Genomic DNA, 15,496 nt, shown 5'->3' on the forward strand with positions numbered 1-15,496 from the left:
CGGGATTCAATAAATGGCGGTGTTTAACAGATCTATATCTTGAGCTTTCTTTGGCTGTTCTAAGTTTTGCTTTGTTTTATTCTACGTGTACACCTGGCTGGAGCTAGAGCTTCAGGACGAGCCAGTCGTCTGCTAACTTTGGGTATCTTCTTTGAAGTTGAGCTGCTACGCCGCCCACCGGTCCTTGAACCTGCTGGCCACCGAGCCATCTCTTGGGTCCAGCATAATGAGCAATGAAGCCATCCGGACCCGAAACCATGAAGAGGTTCTTCCCAGCTCCATGCCCGCATTTACAATCGTCTGAAGCGGCAGGCGTCTCAAATTCAGATGTCAATTCTAACAATGCTGAGTCGTGTAGACGGCATCCGGAGCCTGTGATAGAACGGTTGGCTAAGAGACGCCGGTCTTGTGCCCCTGAGATGGCGTTTTCAAGGTCAGCCTCACGGAACTGTGTCTGCTCCTCGTCAATGGCGACTTGTATTCGCAATCGTTGGCCATACGTCGTCTTCATAGCCCTCAGCTGCTTTGCTATTGGGCTAGGGTCCTGCAACTGGGAATGCAATTCCACCGGCTCGCTGCTATTCGTAACCCAAAACAGCCACCACGAGGGCCGCCGTACCGGGCTGTTGACGCGCTGCAGCTCCTCCCGCTTGCGTATCGCCCAGAGAAGATTTACTTGTGCATCCGGGTTCTTCTCCAGCACTGTCTTGGCGACTTGCATAGCTGGGACGACGCCTGTGCCACCGGCGAGGAAGACGACGTTGTCCATGGCGCCGAGCCTCGCCGTGACGTCGAAGCCCACGTGCGGCCCTCTCAACCAGACATCTTGACCAACACCGAGACGGCTAAGATAAGTCGACATTTCGCCGCCTCCTATGGCGCGCACGTAGAAGCGTAGAGATCCATTAGCCGGGTCCTCGGAACTCTGGGGAGGCAGAGGCGTGTAGTGGCGGGCGATTTGGACTTGGGGCTGCTTGAACTCGACGGACCAGAGGGGGTAGCGCCACGAGGATGTAGAAGGAGTGAGATACGGGAGAGAAGGATTTGGAGTGTGAGGCGAGATTGTGAAGATGAATGATGTTGGAGAAATGGCTTCTCGGGAGGTTATTGTGTAGGGGATGAAGGTTTCTGAGTTGAGGAGGGTGGGTTTAGAGGGTGAGGAGAAGTAGTAGATGGTGCCGCCGAGGATGGCCGTGGTGATGAAGATGGGGATTTTCCGGGATTTTTTAACGGGGCGGGAGTGAGATTGAGATTGAGATGCGGTGGAATATTGGCGGAGACATCGTGTAGATGATGATGTTGTTCTTGTGGTTGTTGAAAAGGCGCTTATGAGAGACTGAGACGTTTTGAGATGAAAGTGGTCAAGTCTTGCCGCCGAAAGAGCGGCTCTCCGAGTTGACATTGGAGGGAACTTTAAATTGAAAACGCTAATATTATAAATATGAGATGTAATATATTCAATTCAATGTTGCTCAACTAACGAATTGTTTGCCGTACAGAGAAGCTTCATCAAGTAGTGAAAATCAGACAACGAAAAAAAGGTTGAAGGCGAGTCACGTGTTTAGCCTGCGTCCCGACTCTGTCCCTTCTGTGTAAGTGAATGACCGAATCCCATCAACCACGGATATAATCCACCGATATAATGCTTCCACTCCAATCCAACAAGATAAAATGCAAAGCAAAATGAGAAACGCCGTTTCGCCATCCTAGACAAGCGCAATGCATACAAAATCTCAAAAGTCGCACAAAGGTCGTCATCAATGATAATCACGCAATCAGAATCTCCAGGCTGTTGGACTCGTACACGCCCGAGAACTCATCCGGGTTGGACACATCGTCCCAGTCAGCATCGCCAATCTCCTCCTTTGCCCTCTTCCACACGGACATCCAGTGGCCGCTCAGCTTGACCGTCGCCGAGCTGCCCAGCTGGCGCACCGGCACCGGGTGGCGGATGACAATCTCGGCGGTGCGGCTCTCGCCCGGGCCGAGCGTCACGAGGCTGTCGCTGGGGGGCGGCCAGGCGCGCTTGAGGGCGATGGTCGGGTAGGAGAGCGGCTTGGAGGCGGAAGTACTGCTGCTGTTGTCGCTGTCGTTGCCGTCGGAGGCCGCGCCGCCGGGGACGATGGACAGGTTGCCCGTCTCGAGGATGAGGCCGTCAAAGGGCGACTGGTAGGCGGCGATGGTGACGAGGTGCGGGTTGTTGTTCTTGACGGTGGCGACGATGGTGGGCGGCGTGGTGCTGCCCTGGCTGATGGAGACGTTGAGGCCGGCGAGGGGGTCTGAAGAAGGCATCATGACTGCGGTAGGTTCCTCTTTGGAGATTCTTTCTTCTGATTCGTCTCTTCTTCTAGCTCTTCCTTATCGGTGACAAATGTCAATCAAGAAAAAAAGGCAAATGATTGATTGCGTCTGCTCTCTTTATCTTTATCTGTGTAGCTCGCAGAGAACAACTCCCGAATCGGTCCTTCGCGCTGGCAGAGGCCGAATCCGGCAGCTTATATACACATCCAGACGGCACTATTCGCCCGGCCCTCGAAAACCCCTAAACGCCTTGCGGTCGATGCATGCAGTCATCAATCAACCTGATGCACGGGCAGTTCAGTGTGTGGGTCGGCACGAGGGTCCCCTTCGCTGCGCTGTAAGCCCGGTTCTACTGTAGGTCGGTCGTAATGCTCGCTGCAACAGGTGAGATTCCCTTCCGTGATGGATTCTGCCAAGCGGCAAATACGGGGTGTTTAGTTGGTGTAACTGATTCCGGGAGACGGTTGGCGGGAATGCCAAGGAGCAGGATAAGCTGGGGTAGCGCAGCGACTTGCGGGAGCTAATGGCCAATCAATCCCAATCGAAGGAATGCAACCGGAATGGCTGCATCTGCAGCTCCGAGTCTAATAATGTTGCACGTTGCGTGAAGGCATGTGAACATGTGAACCACCGATTCCGCCACGTTTTTGCCTTTCCTTTCCCGGCCACAAAGTGGTCTGATGGTTCTTTTTGCATTGGTATATATACTCGTACTAGTGATGTGTATATCTGTGTCTATTTCATATCCAATGGATCATCGCCGTCACAGCCGCAGGATCCGTCGATGCGCATCGATCCCCCCGCGGAACTTGTCCTCCACAACTCGGCCCCCCATCACCGTCTCTCCCACAATGCCCTCCACATGCTTCGGCTCTACCCTCCCATACCAGATCCCATAGCCTGCCAATGGATGCTTCTCGCCCCCCGCGGTCGTATGTCCAGGCGGAATGTAGATGATCACGTTGCCCGCAAACTTGTGACCTCCGATATGGCTAATCAGGCCAACCCTGGCCACCTTATCGTTGCTGCTCCCCTCTATCTCTAGATTTCCATCCAAGCTCCCGATCTGAACGGCTTCGCTCGCAACGTTGAACCCTTGCCTCGCGAGCTTCTCCTCAAACTCGCCCCTCAACACGGGTCCCATGGCGCCGCACCGCATATCTCGCCCGCCGTGCCCGCATATCAGCACAAGGACATCCTTGACGTCCTGCACCCCGGGTAATAAGCCCTGAAAAGCCTCCTTTCGAGTCAATCTATCGCGATGCACAGGTGACAGCCCGGCGTGTGCTGGGTGTAGCTTCTCTGGCAGCAAGAACCCCTTTGCAAGTGCCTTAACGCTGTCAAAGGATACTCGCGGCAAGAAAGGCACGTACTTGAAGCTGGGCAGCAAGTAGACCGACGTCGACTGTATCTCCTTTCGGGGCGGCACCGAGCTCGGAAAGGAGGAATTGATGACGGAGATGTGATGGAACGGCTTCACGTAGCAAAATCATATGACCAGTTAGCTTTAGATTTCTTCTCCATGTCTCAGTATTCCCACAAAGGGGCCTTCTTCTCATGTCCCACTTACATCCGTATACTTCCCTCCTCTCCCAAACAGCTCCTTCAGATCCGCCGCAAGATTGTCGCCGCTGTTCTCGTCCTCAATCTTGGACATCCAGTCGTCTTTACCCGTGCATACGACGACGTGCTCGGCATACCCGGCCATGACGCCGTTGAGCGGGTTCTCTCGGTCAATCTCCAGCCCGTCCGGCATGGCTGGCGTGTCGGCGCAACCGCATGTCGGCGACGGACAGGCCGAGACGGTGGGAAACGGCGGGGGAGGATGCGGGCGTGTAGATTTCGAGGTGAGGCTTCTTCGTCTTGAGGGTATCGCTACTGTTACTGCTGTTGGGGCAATGTTGTGTCGAACTCCGATCCTGGCCTTGGCTTGCAGAGTGCTGAATTGGCGCGATAGCCTCGTCGTCGTCGGCCTCAACGGCATATAGACGTGGACACAGAGAGGCATGCGCAACGACATGCTGGCGACGGGTAAAGACAAAGACCAGCGCTCGACATGCTGGATTGATTCCGGAGAAAGAGAGATCCAGATCCAGATCTGCCGGATGCTATGCAGTGCAGTCAGTAATCCCGCCCAATTAGCAGCTCTCCATTATTAGCATGGATTGGATAAAAGGGAATTAGAAAAGGTCTCGGAGACCGAGAACGCGGGCTTTTGTTTTTTTAGTTCCAAGGTTGAATCCCATGCTCCGGCTCAGCGTTCCCCATCTCCACTACGGAGCGGCCCCACGGCGCTAGGCTGGACCTTTTACAGGGAGCCCGAGAATATCCATGATCCATGACGATTCAGAGGCATCGAAATCGGGTAGGTGCTTTTTCAACTTGAATCCAATCCATGCCCATCGCATGTGATGCTGACTGTTGATGTCACCTAGTCACATGCAACTTTTGCTGCATCTGCTGTATGGCTTACCACAGTCACAATTTAGTACCCAGGAGGAGAGCTACTAGGTACCTAGTTGCCTTGTAAAGGTACCTAGTAGTTTACCAGGGCAATCAATTGTATTTAGTTGGGTGGATGGAAGAATGCCCGTTCAGAACTTCGCCGGCATAGACAGTGTATGCACATGCTCCCAAGGTAGTGTCCCTAATGTATGTATTAAACGAAAACAATATGCTGCCAATCGCTCCCTCTCTGTATCTGTACGGTCACCCTCTATCGCATAGAAATTACCCAATGGCCCACATGTAATTACACAAAATGAATCGTCCTCCTCTATACATGTCCTTTCAATCTGAATATGCGGTAATCCAAGCCCAATCCCTCGTCCTAGTTGTCCAAGCCCTAGTAAAACATACGAAAAAAACACAAAGTAAATACTTTACCGACTGCTACCTAACTATGTCAAAACACAGAGTGCTCTCTTCTCCCCCTTACATCAGCACCGTCCAAATTTACGGCCCCCTTCGGTCACAGTATCCAGGAGCCTTGGGTTCCGAATTGGCCCAGCTCATAACGGTCAAGCTGGTTGTGTAAGCCATGGCGATGAAGCCAAAGATACACAGTCCAATGTCAGACCACCTCCAAAGCCTGCTTCGAGCAACGGCCTTGTAGTGAAGCAGGGGCTATGGCAAAGCAAAGTCAGTAAACCATCTTTATACAACAGATACAAGAGAAGAGTATGAATGGAACTCACAGGATAGATATAGACCAGCGGAATGCAAGCAAAGTTGCCCACGAGCGCAACAAACTTGTCGAGGTTGTCGGCGCCGCCCCAGGCAATAGCTGCACACAGCATGACGACGAAGAAGCGGAAGATGTTCTTCTGCCACTTGATCCAGGGGTTGTACTTGCCGCTCCTAGTAAACAGCTCGGTTTCGACGATACGGATGGCGGGGAAGACCTGCAGCGGCGTCGACAACAGGATGGCCATCGAGTAGAGGAGTTGCACTACATTGACCATGCGGTTGTCTTGCGGCAGGTTGAGGAGAACGACGGTCTGCGTCTTGGAGCCGTACGCGGCGTAAGAAATGGCACCCATGACTGTAAAGAGGACGGTAATGATGATCATAACGAGGAACATGACCTTGGGGAACTTTTCCGGCTGCTTCATCGATTCCTGAATAGGGATGATGAGACCAATGCCTTCAAATGTAAAGATGGCCGTTCCAATGAAGAGCGTCCAGTCCCGCTGGTTAAACATGATGATGTCGGCAAGGCCCTCGGCGGCAAGAGTCAAAACGTCGTAATAGAAAAGGTACGCAAGTCCAATCAGGATGAAGGCGTCGGCAATCAGGGCCGTGAATCCAAGCTTGCCGATATCTCGCAACAGGGAAAAGGGTAGGAAGACAACCATCTGCATGAGAATCAACATGGGGATGCTGATCGATGTCCGGCAATCCGTCACGGCCAAGATAAAGGCTTGCAAGTTTTCCGAGGTAAACACAATGTAGGCAGCGACGAATCCGACTTGGCTGAGAACGATGGAAGCCAGAATAACGGCTCGCATCCATTTTCCGTACAGAATACCACCCATGTCACCAAACGAGCCCTCCACCTTGAGTCGCGTTGTGACCAAGAGAACGAAGCAGTAGTAACTCAGCAGGGCTACGCCGAGGAGAACGAGGTTGCTAAAGAGCATGCCACCGTTGAGGTAGGCACGCGGCAAGAACAAGACGCCGGTTCCCACAAAGGACTTGAGCAGCAGCAGAGCAGCGTTCATCTGGCTGTTCTGGCCGCTGCCACCGCGCACCTTTCTCCTGCGCTTCTTTTTCGAAGGACCCAACAGTGCGCTGTCTTCCATGGGCTCCTCGTCTTCTTCCTCACCATTATCCTCGCCAGATTGGAAGTATTCGTTGGGGCCGAGGACCTCGTCATCTTCTTCCAGCTCTTCACCGGCAAAATGGCCGTATATAGACAGGAATTCGAGAAAGCTTGAGGTGAACAGTGGTCGGTTGCTGCCAGGGGAATCAGCACCTCCGAAACCATCCTCATGGTGTCCAGAAGGGCTAATGACGTTTCTTCGAAGATGATTCCTTCGGAAACCACCCGGCACCTTGATGGAGTTGATATCGAGGGTGTCGTTTTCAGGCTCGGGCCTAGAATGATCGAAACTCTTACTTCGCTGCATTCTCGTTCTGGCCTCTGCCTGCTCGGTCCACTTGTAGATCCCCCGTGTCACATCCCCACCTTGCAGACGCAGACTCGAAAACTCGTCCTCGTGCAGACCGGTAGTACCAAATCCGAAATCGGCCGTCTGCTTGCCCTTGCCAGTTTCTGATGACGCCTCTGACGTGGGGTTATCCATCTCGCTGGGCTGCACCAGATGCCTCTTGATGATCTCCGGATCCTCAAAGGGCACGGTGCTCTCCGCACCAGGGCGGCCTCTCGAGTCAAAGGAGCCGTAGTTTGTCGGTGTGGCAGAGCGGCCAATGCCGGAGGGAGACAGCGGACGGACCGGCGGTGTGCTGACGCGGGCTGGAGGAGTGCCATGTCGCGGCGGCGTTTGGCCCAGGGAGTCGGACAAGGCCGCGGCCAGAGCAGATACACCAGGACCTTGGGCGAAGCTTGAACCCTCGCCAAGCGCGCCGCCTTCAGGCTTTGCGAATCCGGGACGAGGCGAACCGCTTCTCATCATAGGCGACGAAGATCGCACCGGCTCTGCAAGTCTGGCAGTGACTTCTTCTCGGGGCAGAGACGACGAGAACGGCCGCTGACTGGGCGAGGATGACATTGCGACGGGATCGGGGGCTAACCCGCTTCTTGACGGCGAAGACATTGTGATTGCGATACTGCTGTGGTGACCAGGCTTTGTCTAACTAAAATAAAGTCGAGTCTCTTATCGCATATCGGTCTGCCGTAGAGGAAGATGCGTCGGTCTGGGAGTGCCAAAGAATGCGGCCCTGATCGCGAGGGAGACTCGGTGACAAACACAAAGCAAAACACGGCAAGATAAGGTTCGGCGGCGTGCAGAGTCAAGACTCGAAGGATAGGATGGCGATTCGAAGTCGCGCTGTATGCTGGTGCTGATGCCGCTTGCGTTTGGAGATGCCCGAATTAGGAGATGAAGATGCTGGAAAGAGGAGATGCGGTTGAAGAAAACAGAGCTTGAGGCAAAATGCTGGTGTGAGAAAGGATGAAAGAAGTGCAAGCTATTGGCATTGATTGATTACTCCGTCAGTGGACGAGCTGCCTGCTGCCAAAAGGTCCTTGCACTAAATGACGGAGCAGCCACACTAGCCGCCTTGGCGAGCAGGAGACGTGGAGAGGTACCGGTCAGGTACAAGTGTCCAGGCAGCGGGCGGGCAAATGCGCCAGGTACAGCCTCGAGTACAGGCACAGGGCGCGGTAACGGCAGCGTCCAAATTGCACCGCCCCCAGCGCTCACAGCGGCTACGGTCTGGTGACTAGTAGGGGCTCAGCGGCTTGAGCGGTGGGCCTTCAGCGGCGAGGGTCCGCTGTGACAACGCAAGATCAGCTCGATTTGCTGCTGGACGGAGGAGCGCCCCCTGAAGGGGCAGCTGAGGCAAAAGGCCTAAATCCCACAGTCAATATTCGCACCTGGAACAATCAAGCATTGGGAGTGAATTTTGTCCAATCCAACCAGCACGCAATCCTTCATCGAGCGAATCACCAGCATCAAGAGCCAATAGGCGGGGACCGGCCTGGAGAAGTCTCAGCTCAAAGGACCCTCGGCTCGACGATCCGTCAGTTGGCCGGCTATAAGAGGCCTGGAGTTGGTACAAGCTACAGGGTTCGGTTCGTACTTGATAATTGTGCATGAAGCTTATCGTGAGCCCGGCTTGCGGTGGTATGACTAACAACTTGGCAGATTTGAGACAACAACGGCATTGTCCGGCTCGCAATCGCAGAGGCTTGATTGCTCCGCCGGCTATCAAGGGCGAGTTCAAGAACGAATGTGCGGTCACGCTGCGAGCCCTGTGACTCCGTGTCGAATATGATGGAGATAGCACTGACACACGCATCATGTTAGACTTATGTTGTACTTGCTTGGTACCAGACGAACAATATGACAGACATCTCCGTCTCCCGTCAGCGTTTGCCCCCCCCAAGAAATTCAATTCCCTGCCGGTTTCAGCCACCAGGACCCAAGACCACGCCTCCGGATAAGAGCGGGGAGGTGCTAATTGGACGGCGTTCGGTGCCCGAGCCAGTATCGTTTATCACGAGGCTGGACCATGCATTCCGCTGGCTGCTGACGCTGCTTTGGCTTGGTGATAACGAGCCATCCATCCATCGGGATCGAGCCAAATGCCTATACGAGTAGTTGTCTTCTCAGGTGCCGCAGCCTGCCCATGGGGTAGTTCAGACGTCTGGTCATGCCGAGACGCCTCAAAGCTGTGTCAACATTAATAGGCAGACGGGACGAGCCGGCGGTCATGTTAACGACAAGTGCCGCACTAGATGAAGATGATCTCCGTACGATGGGCCTTGGCCTATTAATGGGGTATTAAGTACTGGGCTCTTCGTACTTGCGATCCTTTCTGCGGCATTATAGTGTTGCACTCCTGGTCACCAATAACGATCAATGTGAGCACAAGGAATATTCTTTGCACGACAATGCATTGCCTGGCTCGGAATGCCGTCATGGCGCGTGATAATAGAAGCGGGGCAGCCAGGATGATCGCCGCGCATATGCGTGACAGGCTCTGCCTCTCTACGAGTACGCAATGATAAGATGAGGCTGCTACTGTTCTATGGAAATTGAGTGATATTTACAGAGCCTTTACTATGCATTGGGCTCGAATCCATACTGGGGAATGCGGTCGGTGTTGACGACATGCTGCAGCCCTGCCGTTGCATCGAGAATACGGAGTAGCCATGCCTGGCTTATAACACTGGCAAGTAGCCGACAAAAAGAACAGCTTGCCTGCAAATCAAGTTCTATCGAGTCCCGCAAGAGCCGGCTGAAGATCATCTTTTGCTTGCCCTAGAATGACGACCATCTCCATCCCACCATAGCGGAGCCAAAGGAGCTTGCGATTCTCACCTGATCTCTGTGGTTTCCGGACGAGACACTTATACAGTATCAACGGTGAAGCTAGCCAGCTTAGCACTAAAGTCTAGCAGTAGTGCTTCGGCCAAGCTCAAGTAATCCGTCCTCGGCGCCAGGTCACCAAACGGACAGCAAACGATATGAGATTTGCCCAAAGAAGAATCAGTTCGCCCAAGTGACAAAGCCCTGATGCAATATCGTCCTTGCAGAGGGACAGATAGCCATTATGTGACAAGACGTGCATATCCTCCATGCAACAGAACATCTTCAAACCTGATTTAGCGGCAGCTTTACATACGAAATCCCAGCACGATGGCGTCGATGGCTCTCCCATTTAGCTGCCCCGCCGCAGATCCCAGAACCCTTGGCATGACGCCGGCCGTTGGTTGATGTGAACGGTATTGGCCGCCGTTACAATTTTAGTTTATTGCCTGGAGATTGATATTGCCGTGATCGCCATCGTAGTTTTGCTCGGGCGATTTTGATGACCTCTCCAACAACTTTCACCAGAGGCGGTGGATAACGTTCCCTACATTTGCCTCTTTCTCTTCTCTTTCCGCTCTAATTGCCACAAATTTAATTAAATGAATTAATGACACTTTATGCTGTGATCGGGTTTCACATGAGAGACTGATCAAGGTACGGAGTGCGAGGAGGGAGGCTCTGTGGAATCTGTCGCCAGTGGCCTGCACTTACAAGATCGTTACGCGACACAACAACCTCACAACGATCATCGTATCACCCATGCCTCATCAATCGTCGGAAAGAAAGGGATCTTTGGTAATGACCATGGAGCCTGCAAAGGTTGCTGGCGGCAGCAAATTAGGCACCGTCTCTGGTGTCTACATCCCCGTCTATCTCAACATTCTGAGCATCCTCATGTTCCTTCGATTTGGCCACATCTTGGGACAGATTGGTTTCATTGGCATTCTAGGTGAGTAGCAAGTAAGAAATGGGAGATGTTATGGCGCTCAGTTCCAACCAGTCTCGTCACACCAGGTCTTCTTCTCTCCGCCTATTGCATCGATCTTCTCACTGTCCTCTCGCTCTCCGCTATTGCATCTAATGGCGAAGTCAAGGGCGGAGGTGCTTACTACCTGATTTCCAGGTCTCTTGGCCCGGAATTCGGGGGTTCTATCGGCATCTTGTTCTATCTGGCTCAGGCTCTCAATACTGCAATGAACGTTGTTGGTCTTATTGACTGCATCAGACTCAACATGGGGTCCAGCTTCCCTCAGGGCTATTGGACTGGCTATGGGCTTCAGACAGCTGCCTTGATGTTATGCACAGCTCTTTGCCTACTTGGCTCTTCAACATTTGCAAAAGCCTCGAATGCGCTGCTCATTGTTCTTACCTTTGCCATCATCAGCATTCCAGTATCTGCCATTTTCAAGGCGCCATTTGAAGACGCAGCGGCTGGGATCAAGTTTACAGGCATTAGCGTCGATACACTTATTGGAAATTTTGTCCCTCGGGTCTCTGAGAGAAGTTATGAAGGCGTCAAGACCTTCCGGGATCTCTTTGGTGTTCTCTTTCCGTGAGTACCTCCATGCCTCCAGTATCCGCTCATATCAGCTAAAGCAGTCTATATAAAGAGCCACTTCCGGGATATTTGCTGGAGCTTCCATGTCTGGTGATTTACGAAATCCAAGCAAGGCTATTCCGAATGGAACACTATGGGCCACCCTTACAACATTCATTGTCTACTTTACCGTCATCCTATCGATGGCTGCAGCCATCACTCACGAATCTTTTCTGGCCAATGATAACATCATTTCTCTAACAAGCTTATACGCCCCTATAATCTTAGCTGGCGAGTGTGCCGTTACCTTCTTTTCGGCTCTCATGGGTGTCATCGGTTCAGCCAAGCTTTTTCAGGCGCTTGCCCGTGATCAGCTTCTCCCAGGGCTGTCACTCTTCGGGAAAGGAACTAGACATGGCGATGAGCCCATCTTTGCCATATTTTTAACTTACTCCATTGCTCAAATTGCCCTTTTTGCAGACTTGAATCAAATTGCTACACTCATTTCCATGGGTTATCAGGTCCGTATATCGAAAGATCCATGTCTTGATCCTACTCCTTGTTACACTCGGTTGATAAGCTAACAACTTGGATAGATGACATTCTTTGTCATGAACCTGGCTTGTTTCCTTTTGAAAATTGGATCTGCTCCCAATTTCAGGCCCAGTTTTCAGCTTTTCAGTGCACAAACTGCATTTGTTGGGAGTGTCCTATCCGCAGCCGCCATGTTCTTCATCGATGAGGCGTATGCCTCAACAGCAATCTGCGCTCTCATTCTAGTGTTTTTGCTGATTCATTACCTCTGCCTACCTAAGCACTGGGGTGATGTCTCTCAGAATCTCATCTACCACCAGGTTAGAAAGTATCTATTAAGGCTAAAGCCCGAGCACATCAAGTTCTGGAGGCCGCAAATCATTCTACTCGTCAACAACCCGCGGCGACAGACTGGGTTGATCCAGTTTTGCAATTCACTGAAGAAAGGCTCGCTTTATATCTTGGGCCACGTTATTGTGACGGACGACTTCAATACCGGAGTCCATGAGGCGAAGCTACAACAAGCAGCTTGGACACGCTATATATCCGAATTTTCCAAGATTAAAGCATTTGTACAGCTGACAATGTCGCCATCCATAAACTGGGGTATTCGAAATCTCATTCTGTCGTCCGGTCTAGGGGGTATGCGGCCCAACATTGCCATTATGGGATTTTACAACATGGATGACCTACGAAGATCTAGTCATCGATTAAGGGTGCCAGATATTCCAATGGCCCCCGCCTCCAAAATGAATCGCCCACCAAAATATCAGGGGAAAGCGACGTCAAGGCCTCGTGGTGATACGTCTGCTCGCTTGCTAGAAGGGTTCCTACCTACCGATGCAATTCGTACTGAGGACATGATGTCTCCGGCGGAATACATGACCGCTTTGGAAGACTTGGCTCTGTTGTATCGGCTGAATGTAGCTGTTGCGTACGGATTTGATGATCTGGAGACGCCCCGAAAAGACGAGTCCAGCACAAAGAAGTATATCGACCTATGGCCTATCCAAATGTCTGCCGAGGTTTCATCCCAGGGGAAGAATATGTTGACTTCTAATTTCGACACCTGTAGGTTTAACCAAGTTTTCTTCTCTCATGTTAATATCTTTGAGCTTTAGATATAACTAACTTTGTACAGACACTCTCATTCTACAACTGGGTCATATTCTCCGCAGCGTCCACACTTGGAAACGAGGCTATACTATAAGAGTCATGGTTTTTGTCGAATACGAAAACGAAGTTGAAGAAGAGATGGCACGAGTCCGGGCACTTTTAGAGAAGCTGCGTATCGACGCTGAAGTACGAGTCTTTTGGCTAGCTTGCGGCCAGTTGGACATGTATGAGCGCATCATCAACGGCAGGAGCAGCAATCTCGACTGTGAGATTATCGTCGGTGATGCATTAAGAGATGAGGAGTGGTGGAATGATTTGGAAGACTTCCGCGGGAAAACCGAAGCCATGTCATTGAGCCAAGAGTTTACACATATGGCACATATTCTTACTTCAACCGCTGGAAGACCTGGAGTCTACAATCCACATGAAGAACAAGAGTCACGGCGGAGGCGCTCCAGTGTCATGAATCTTCCTGGTATACCCAAGCGGCCAAATATCGGCTCCCTTTCAAAGATGGGAATAAATATGGGAATGCATACTCATCACCTGAGCGAAGAAGTCTTTGAGGATTCGGATTTGGAATACGAAAGTGGCAGCGATACAGATACCATTAGCACGACAGGCTCTGTGATAGATCCACTGTCGCCAGAGATGTCATCTTCGAACCGTTCTCGGGTGCCACGAACACCTCCGAGGATGCGCGAAAACGGTGCCTTCGGTCAGCCGCCTAGGCCAGGATATCATGCTAACATCAATCTCCCAAACACTCAATCATATGGTACCATGTCAAGATCACATGCCTTTTCGCAAACTCAGGGTAGACACGATTCGGTCATCATTCCAGCATCCATGAGAATTCCCGTGGTTGATTTGGACGCCACGCCACGAGCAAACAATCGACAGAGGAGCAGCTTCAAAATCGAAATTAAAAGCATCGAGTCTTTTCCAAATCTAGATCAGTTAGCAATCCCTGAATCACGGCAAAACACCTTCCCGACAAGCAGCCCTACAAAAACCTCCAGCGACCGATATTCGGGAGACGACGATACATCAACACCCCGGCCAGGTCTTTCACGGCAATCATCTGCAGCCCGATTTTCAAGCCGACCTGTTCCAGAGATGAGAATCACCACAGAGGAGGGAGGCTCGAGGATTGGCTTCGCCACCACCAATTCCTCAAGCCCCGGAACCCCTATAACAGACCGTCCGTCGTTCTCTCGGCAGTCTTCTCTGGGCAAGTTTTCCACGCAGCCACTAGCTGAACCGAGGAGAAACTTTGGAGGAGGTGTGCGGGCGATTTCGTACACCGAGCAGCCGACGTATTATTCACGGGCAAGCACACAACCTCGTTACCACTCTCGACGAGAATCCCAGTCTTCCAACTTTGGACAGGGAGACGTCAGCTTAAATATCCCCGAGCTTGTACAATCACATAGACTTGATGCCGAAGCAAGTCAAGAAGATGGTGCTCTTTACTCGGCACAAGGCGGTGTTGCTTTGTCGTTCAACGACCTACCCAGTCGAGCGCAACACCTGATTCTCAACGAGCTGATGCGACAGAATTCTAAACAAACGGCCGTTCTCATGAGCACGTTACCGATTCCGATTGAGGGAACGTATTTGGACAATGATAGAACGATTCAGTACCTTTCAGATGTTGAGTTGCTGTGTCATGATCTTCCGCCTACTCTTTTGGTGTTGAGTAATAACATGACAGTCACAGTGAGCTTGTAATGAAAAGTTCATGGGTTTCTTATTGAAGGGATTGCAAAACGGGAATAAATTGCACTAGCATTAGCAGGCGTTGAATTGTTTTTTTTTAAAAGAAAATCTGTTCATTATCACAATCGTTCATGACGCATATATCTACAAATCGCTTCTCTCTGCCGGGTAGCTCACTCGACATATTAGCCGCTTCTTGTCTATTGTATAAACAGCAGTTCATAAACCAAGACTAAAAAATAAAAGTTCATTTATGATGCCAAGAGAAATTGTTCAGTAGTAAAGTCTTGAATGCGTGTCGAGTGTTGTGAACAAACAAAGAAAAGAGACGCTGTTCAAGCTCATTGTTTAGACCAGCCGCATGATCTCCCGCCAAGATCAAACAACGATCAAACAACGAACGACTTTATCTACAACCGCCTCGGATCTCCCCCTATGAGAATTTATTCTCTACTTAAGAAGAAGAAAAAGTAAAGAAGATGATACCGAAATCCTCTTAGAAATGCCGCATGCCGCAGAGAAAAATCGCAAAAAATCGTCGTCCCGTACGGTAGAAAGGGCGCAAGAATTCCGCATGGTCCATTTCCCCGACAGACCCCTAAAAAGAGCTCCGTACGCAGATTTTTCCAGAGAAGAAGATTGCAAACGCATGCTATCGGACCTATTGGACTGGTGGACTGGTAAGGCGCAGCCGCCGATTATGCGTAGCAGAAGAACGAGCCGGGATCTCGAGAAAGAGACGGAGTGTATGAACGGGATTCGACTAGAGGTGGAAAGAAGAGAG

At 51.5% G+C, this 15,496-nt stretch overlaps 6 protein-coding genes across 6 annotated transcripts in view; 2 read left to right on the plus strand and 4 right to left on the minus strand.

Annotated features, from left to right (window-relative positions):
• Nucleotides 1–103: 103 nt before the first annotated feature.
• M431DRAFT_109865 (hypothetical protein) lies at nt 104–1,402 on the minus strand (the record flags this gene model as incomplete). Its single annotated transcript, XM_024911731.1, has 1 exon — nt 104–1,402. One exon carries the CDS (start codon nt 1,400–1,402, stop codon nt 104–106), a length of 1,299 nt encoding a protein of 432 aa, XP_024777604.1.
• Nucleotides 1,403–1,437: 35 nt separating this feature from the next.
• Nucleotides 1,438–2,560, minus strand: M431DRAFT_353171 (hypothetical protein). Its single transcript, XM_024914496.1, has one exon. It carries the CDS (start codon nt 2,293–2,295, stop codon nt 1,768–1,770), a length of 528 nt encoding a protein of 175 aa, XP_024777605.1. The 5' UTR covers nt 2,296–2,560; the 3' UTR covers nt 1,438–1,767.
• Nucleotides 2,561–3,064: 504 nt separating this feature from the next.
• On the minus strand, nt 3,065–4,057 carry M431DRAFT_77933 (hypothetical protein; the record flags this gene model as incomplete). Its single annotated transcript, XM_024922631.1, has 2 exons — nt 3,065–3,775; nt 3,872–4,057. 2 exons carry the CDS (start codon nt 4,055–4,057, stop codon nt 3,065–3,067), a joined length of 897 nt encoding a protein of 298 aa, XP_024777606.1.
• Nucleotides 4,058–5,256: 1,199 nt separating this feature from the next.
• On the minus strand, nt 5,257–7,580 carry M431DRAFT_78452 (hypothetical protein; the record flags this gene model as incomplete). The annotated part of the gene is made up of 2 exons (XM_024922698.1): nt 5,257–5,427; nt 5,499–7,580. The coding sequence occupies 2 exons, from the start codon at nt 7,578–7,580 to the stop codon at nt 5,257–5,259; spliced, it is 2,253 nt and encodes a 750-aa protein (XP_024777607.1).
• A 2,982-nt stretch (nt 7,581–10,562) lies between these two features.
• M431DRAFT_479478 (hypothetical protein) lies at nt 10,563–14,724 on the plus strand (the record flags this gene model as incomplete). Its single annotated transcript, XM_024915771.1, has 5 exons — nt 10,563–10,752; nt 10,794–11,355; nt 11,414–11,861; nt 11,937–12,945; nt 13,016–14,724. 5 exons carry the CDS (start codon nt 10,563–10,565, stop codon nt 14,722–14,724), a joined length of 3,918 nt encoding a protein of 1,305 aa, XP_024777608.1.
• Nucleotides 14,725–15,214: 490 nt separating this feature from the next.
• M431DRAFT_79374 (hypothetical protein) overlaps nt 15,215–15,496 on the plus strand; it is a gene marked incomplete at both ends in the record, with an annotated part of 1,113 nt that continues 831 nt past the window's right edge. The window contains one exon of the mRNA XM_024922804.1: nt 15,215–15,481. Within this exon, the coding sequence (XP_024777609.1) occupies nt 15,215–15,481 (267 nt within the window). The remainder of the gene's footprint in view (nt 15,482–15,496) is intronic.

This window comes from Trichoderma harzianum (genome assembly GCF_003025095.1).
Source record: "Trichoderma harzianum CBS 226.95 unplaced genomic scaffold M431scaffold_3, whole genome shotgun sequence".
NCBI classification, from domain to species: domain Eukaryota; kingdom Fungi; phylum Ascomycota; class Sordariomycetes; order Hypocreales; family Hypocreaceae; genus Trichoderma; species Trichoderma harzianum.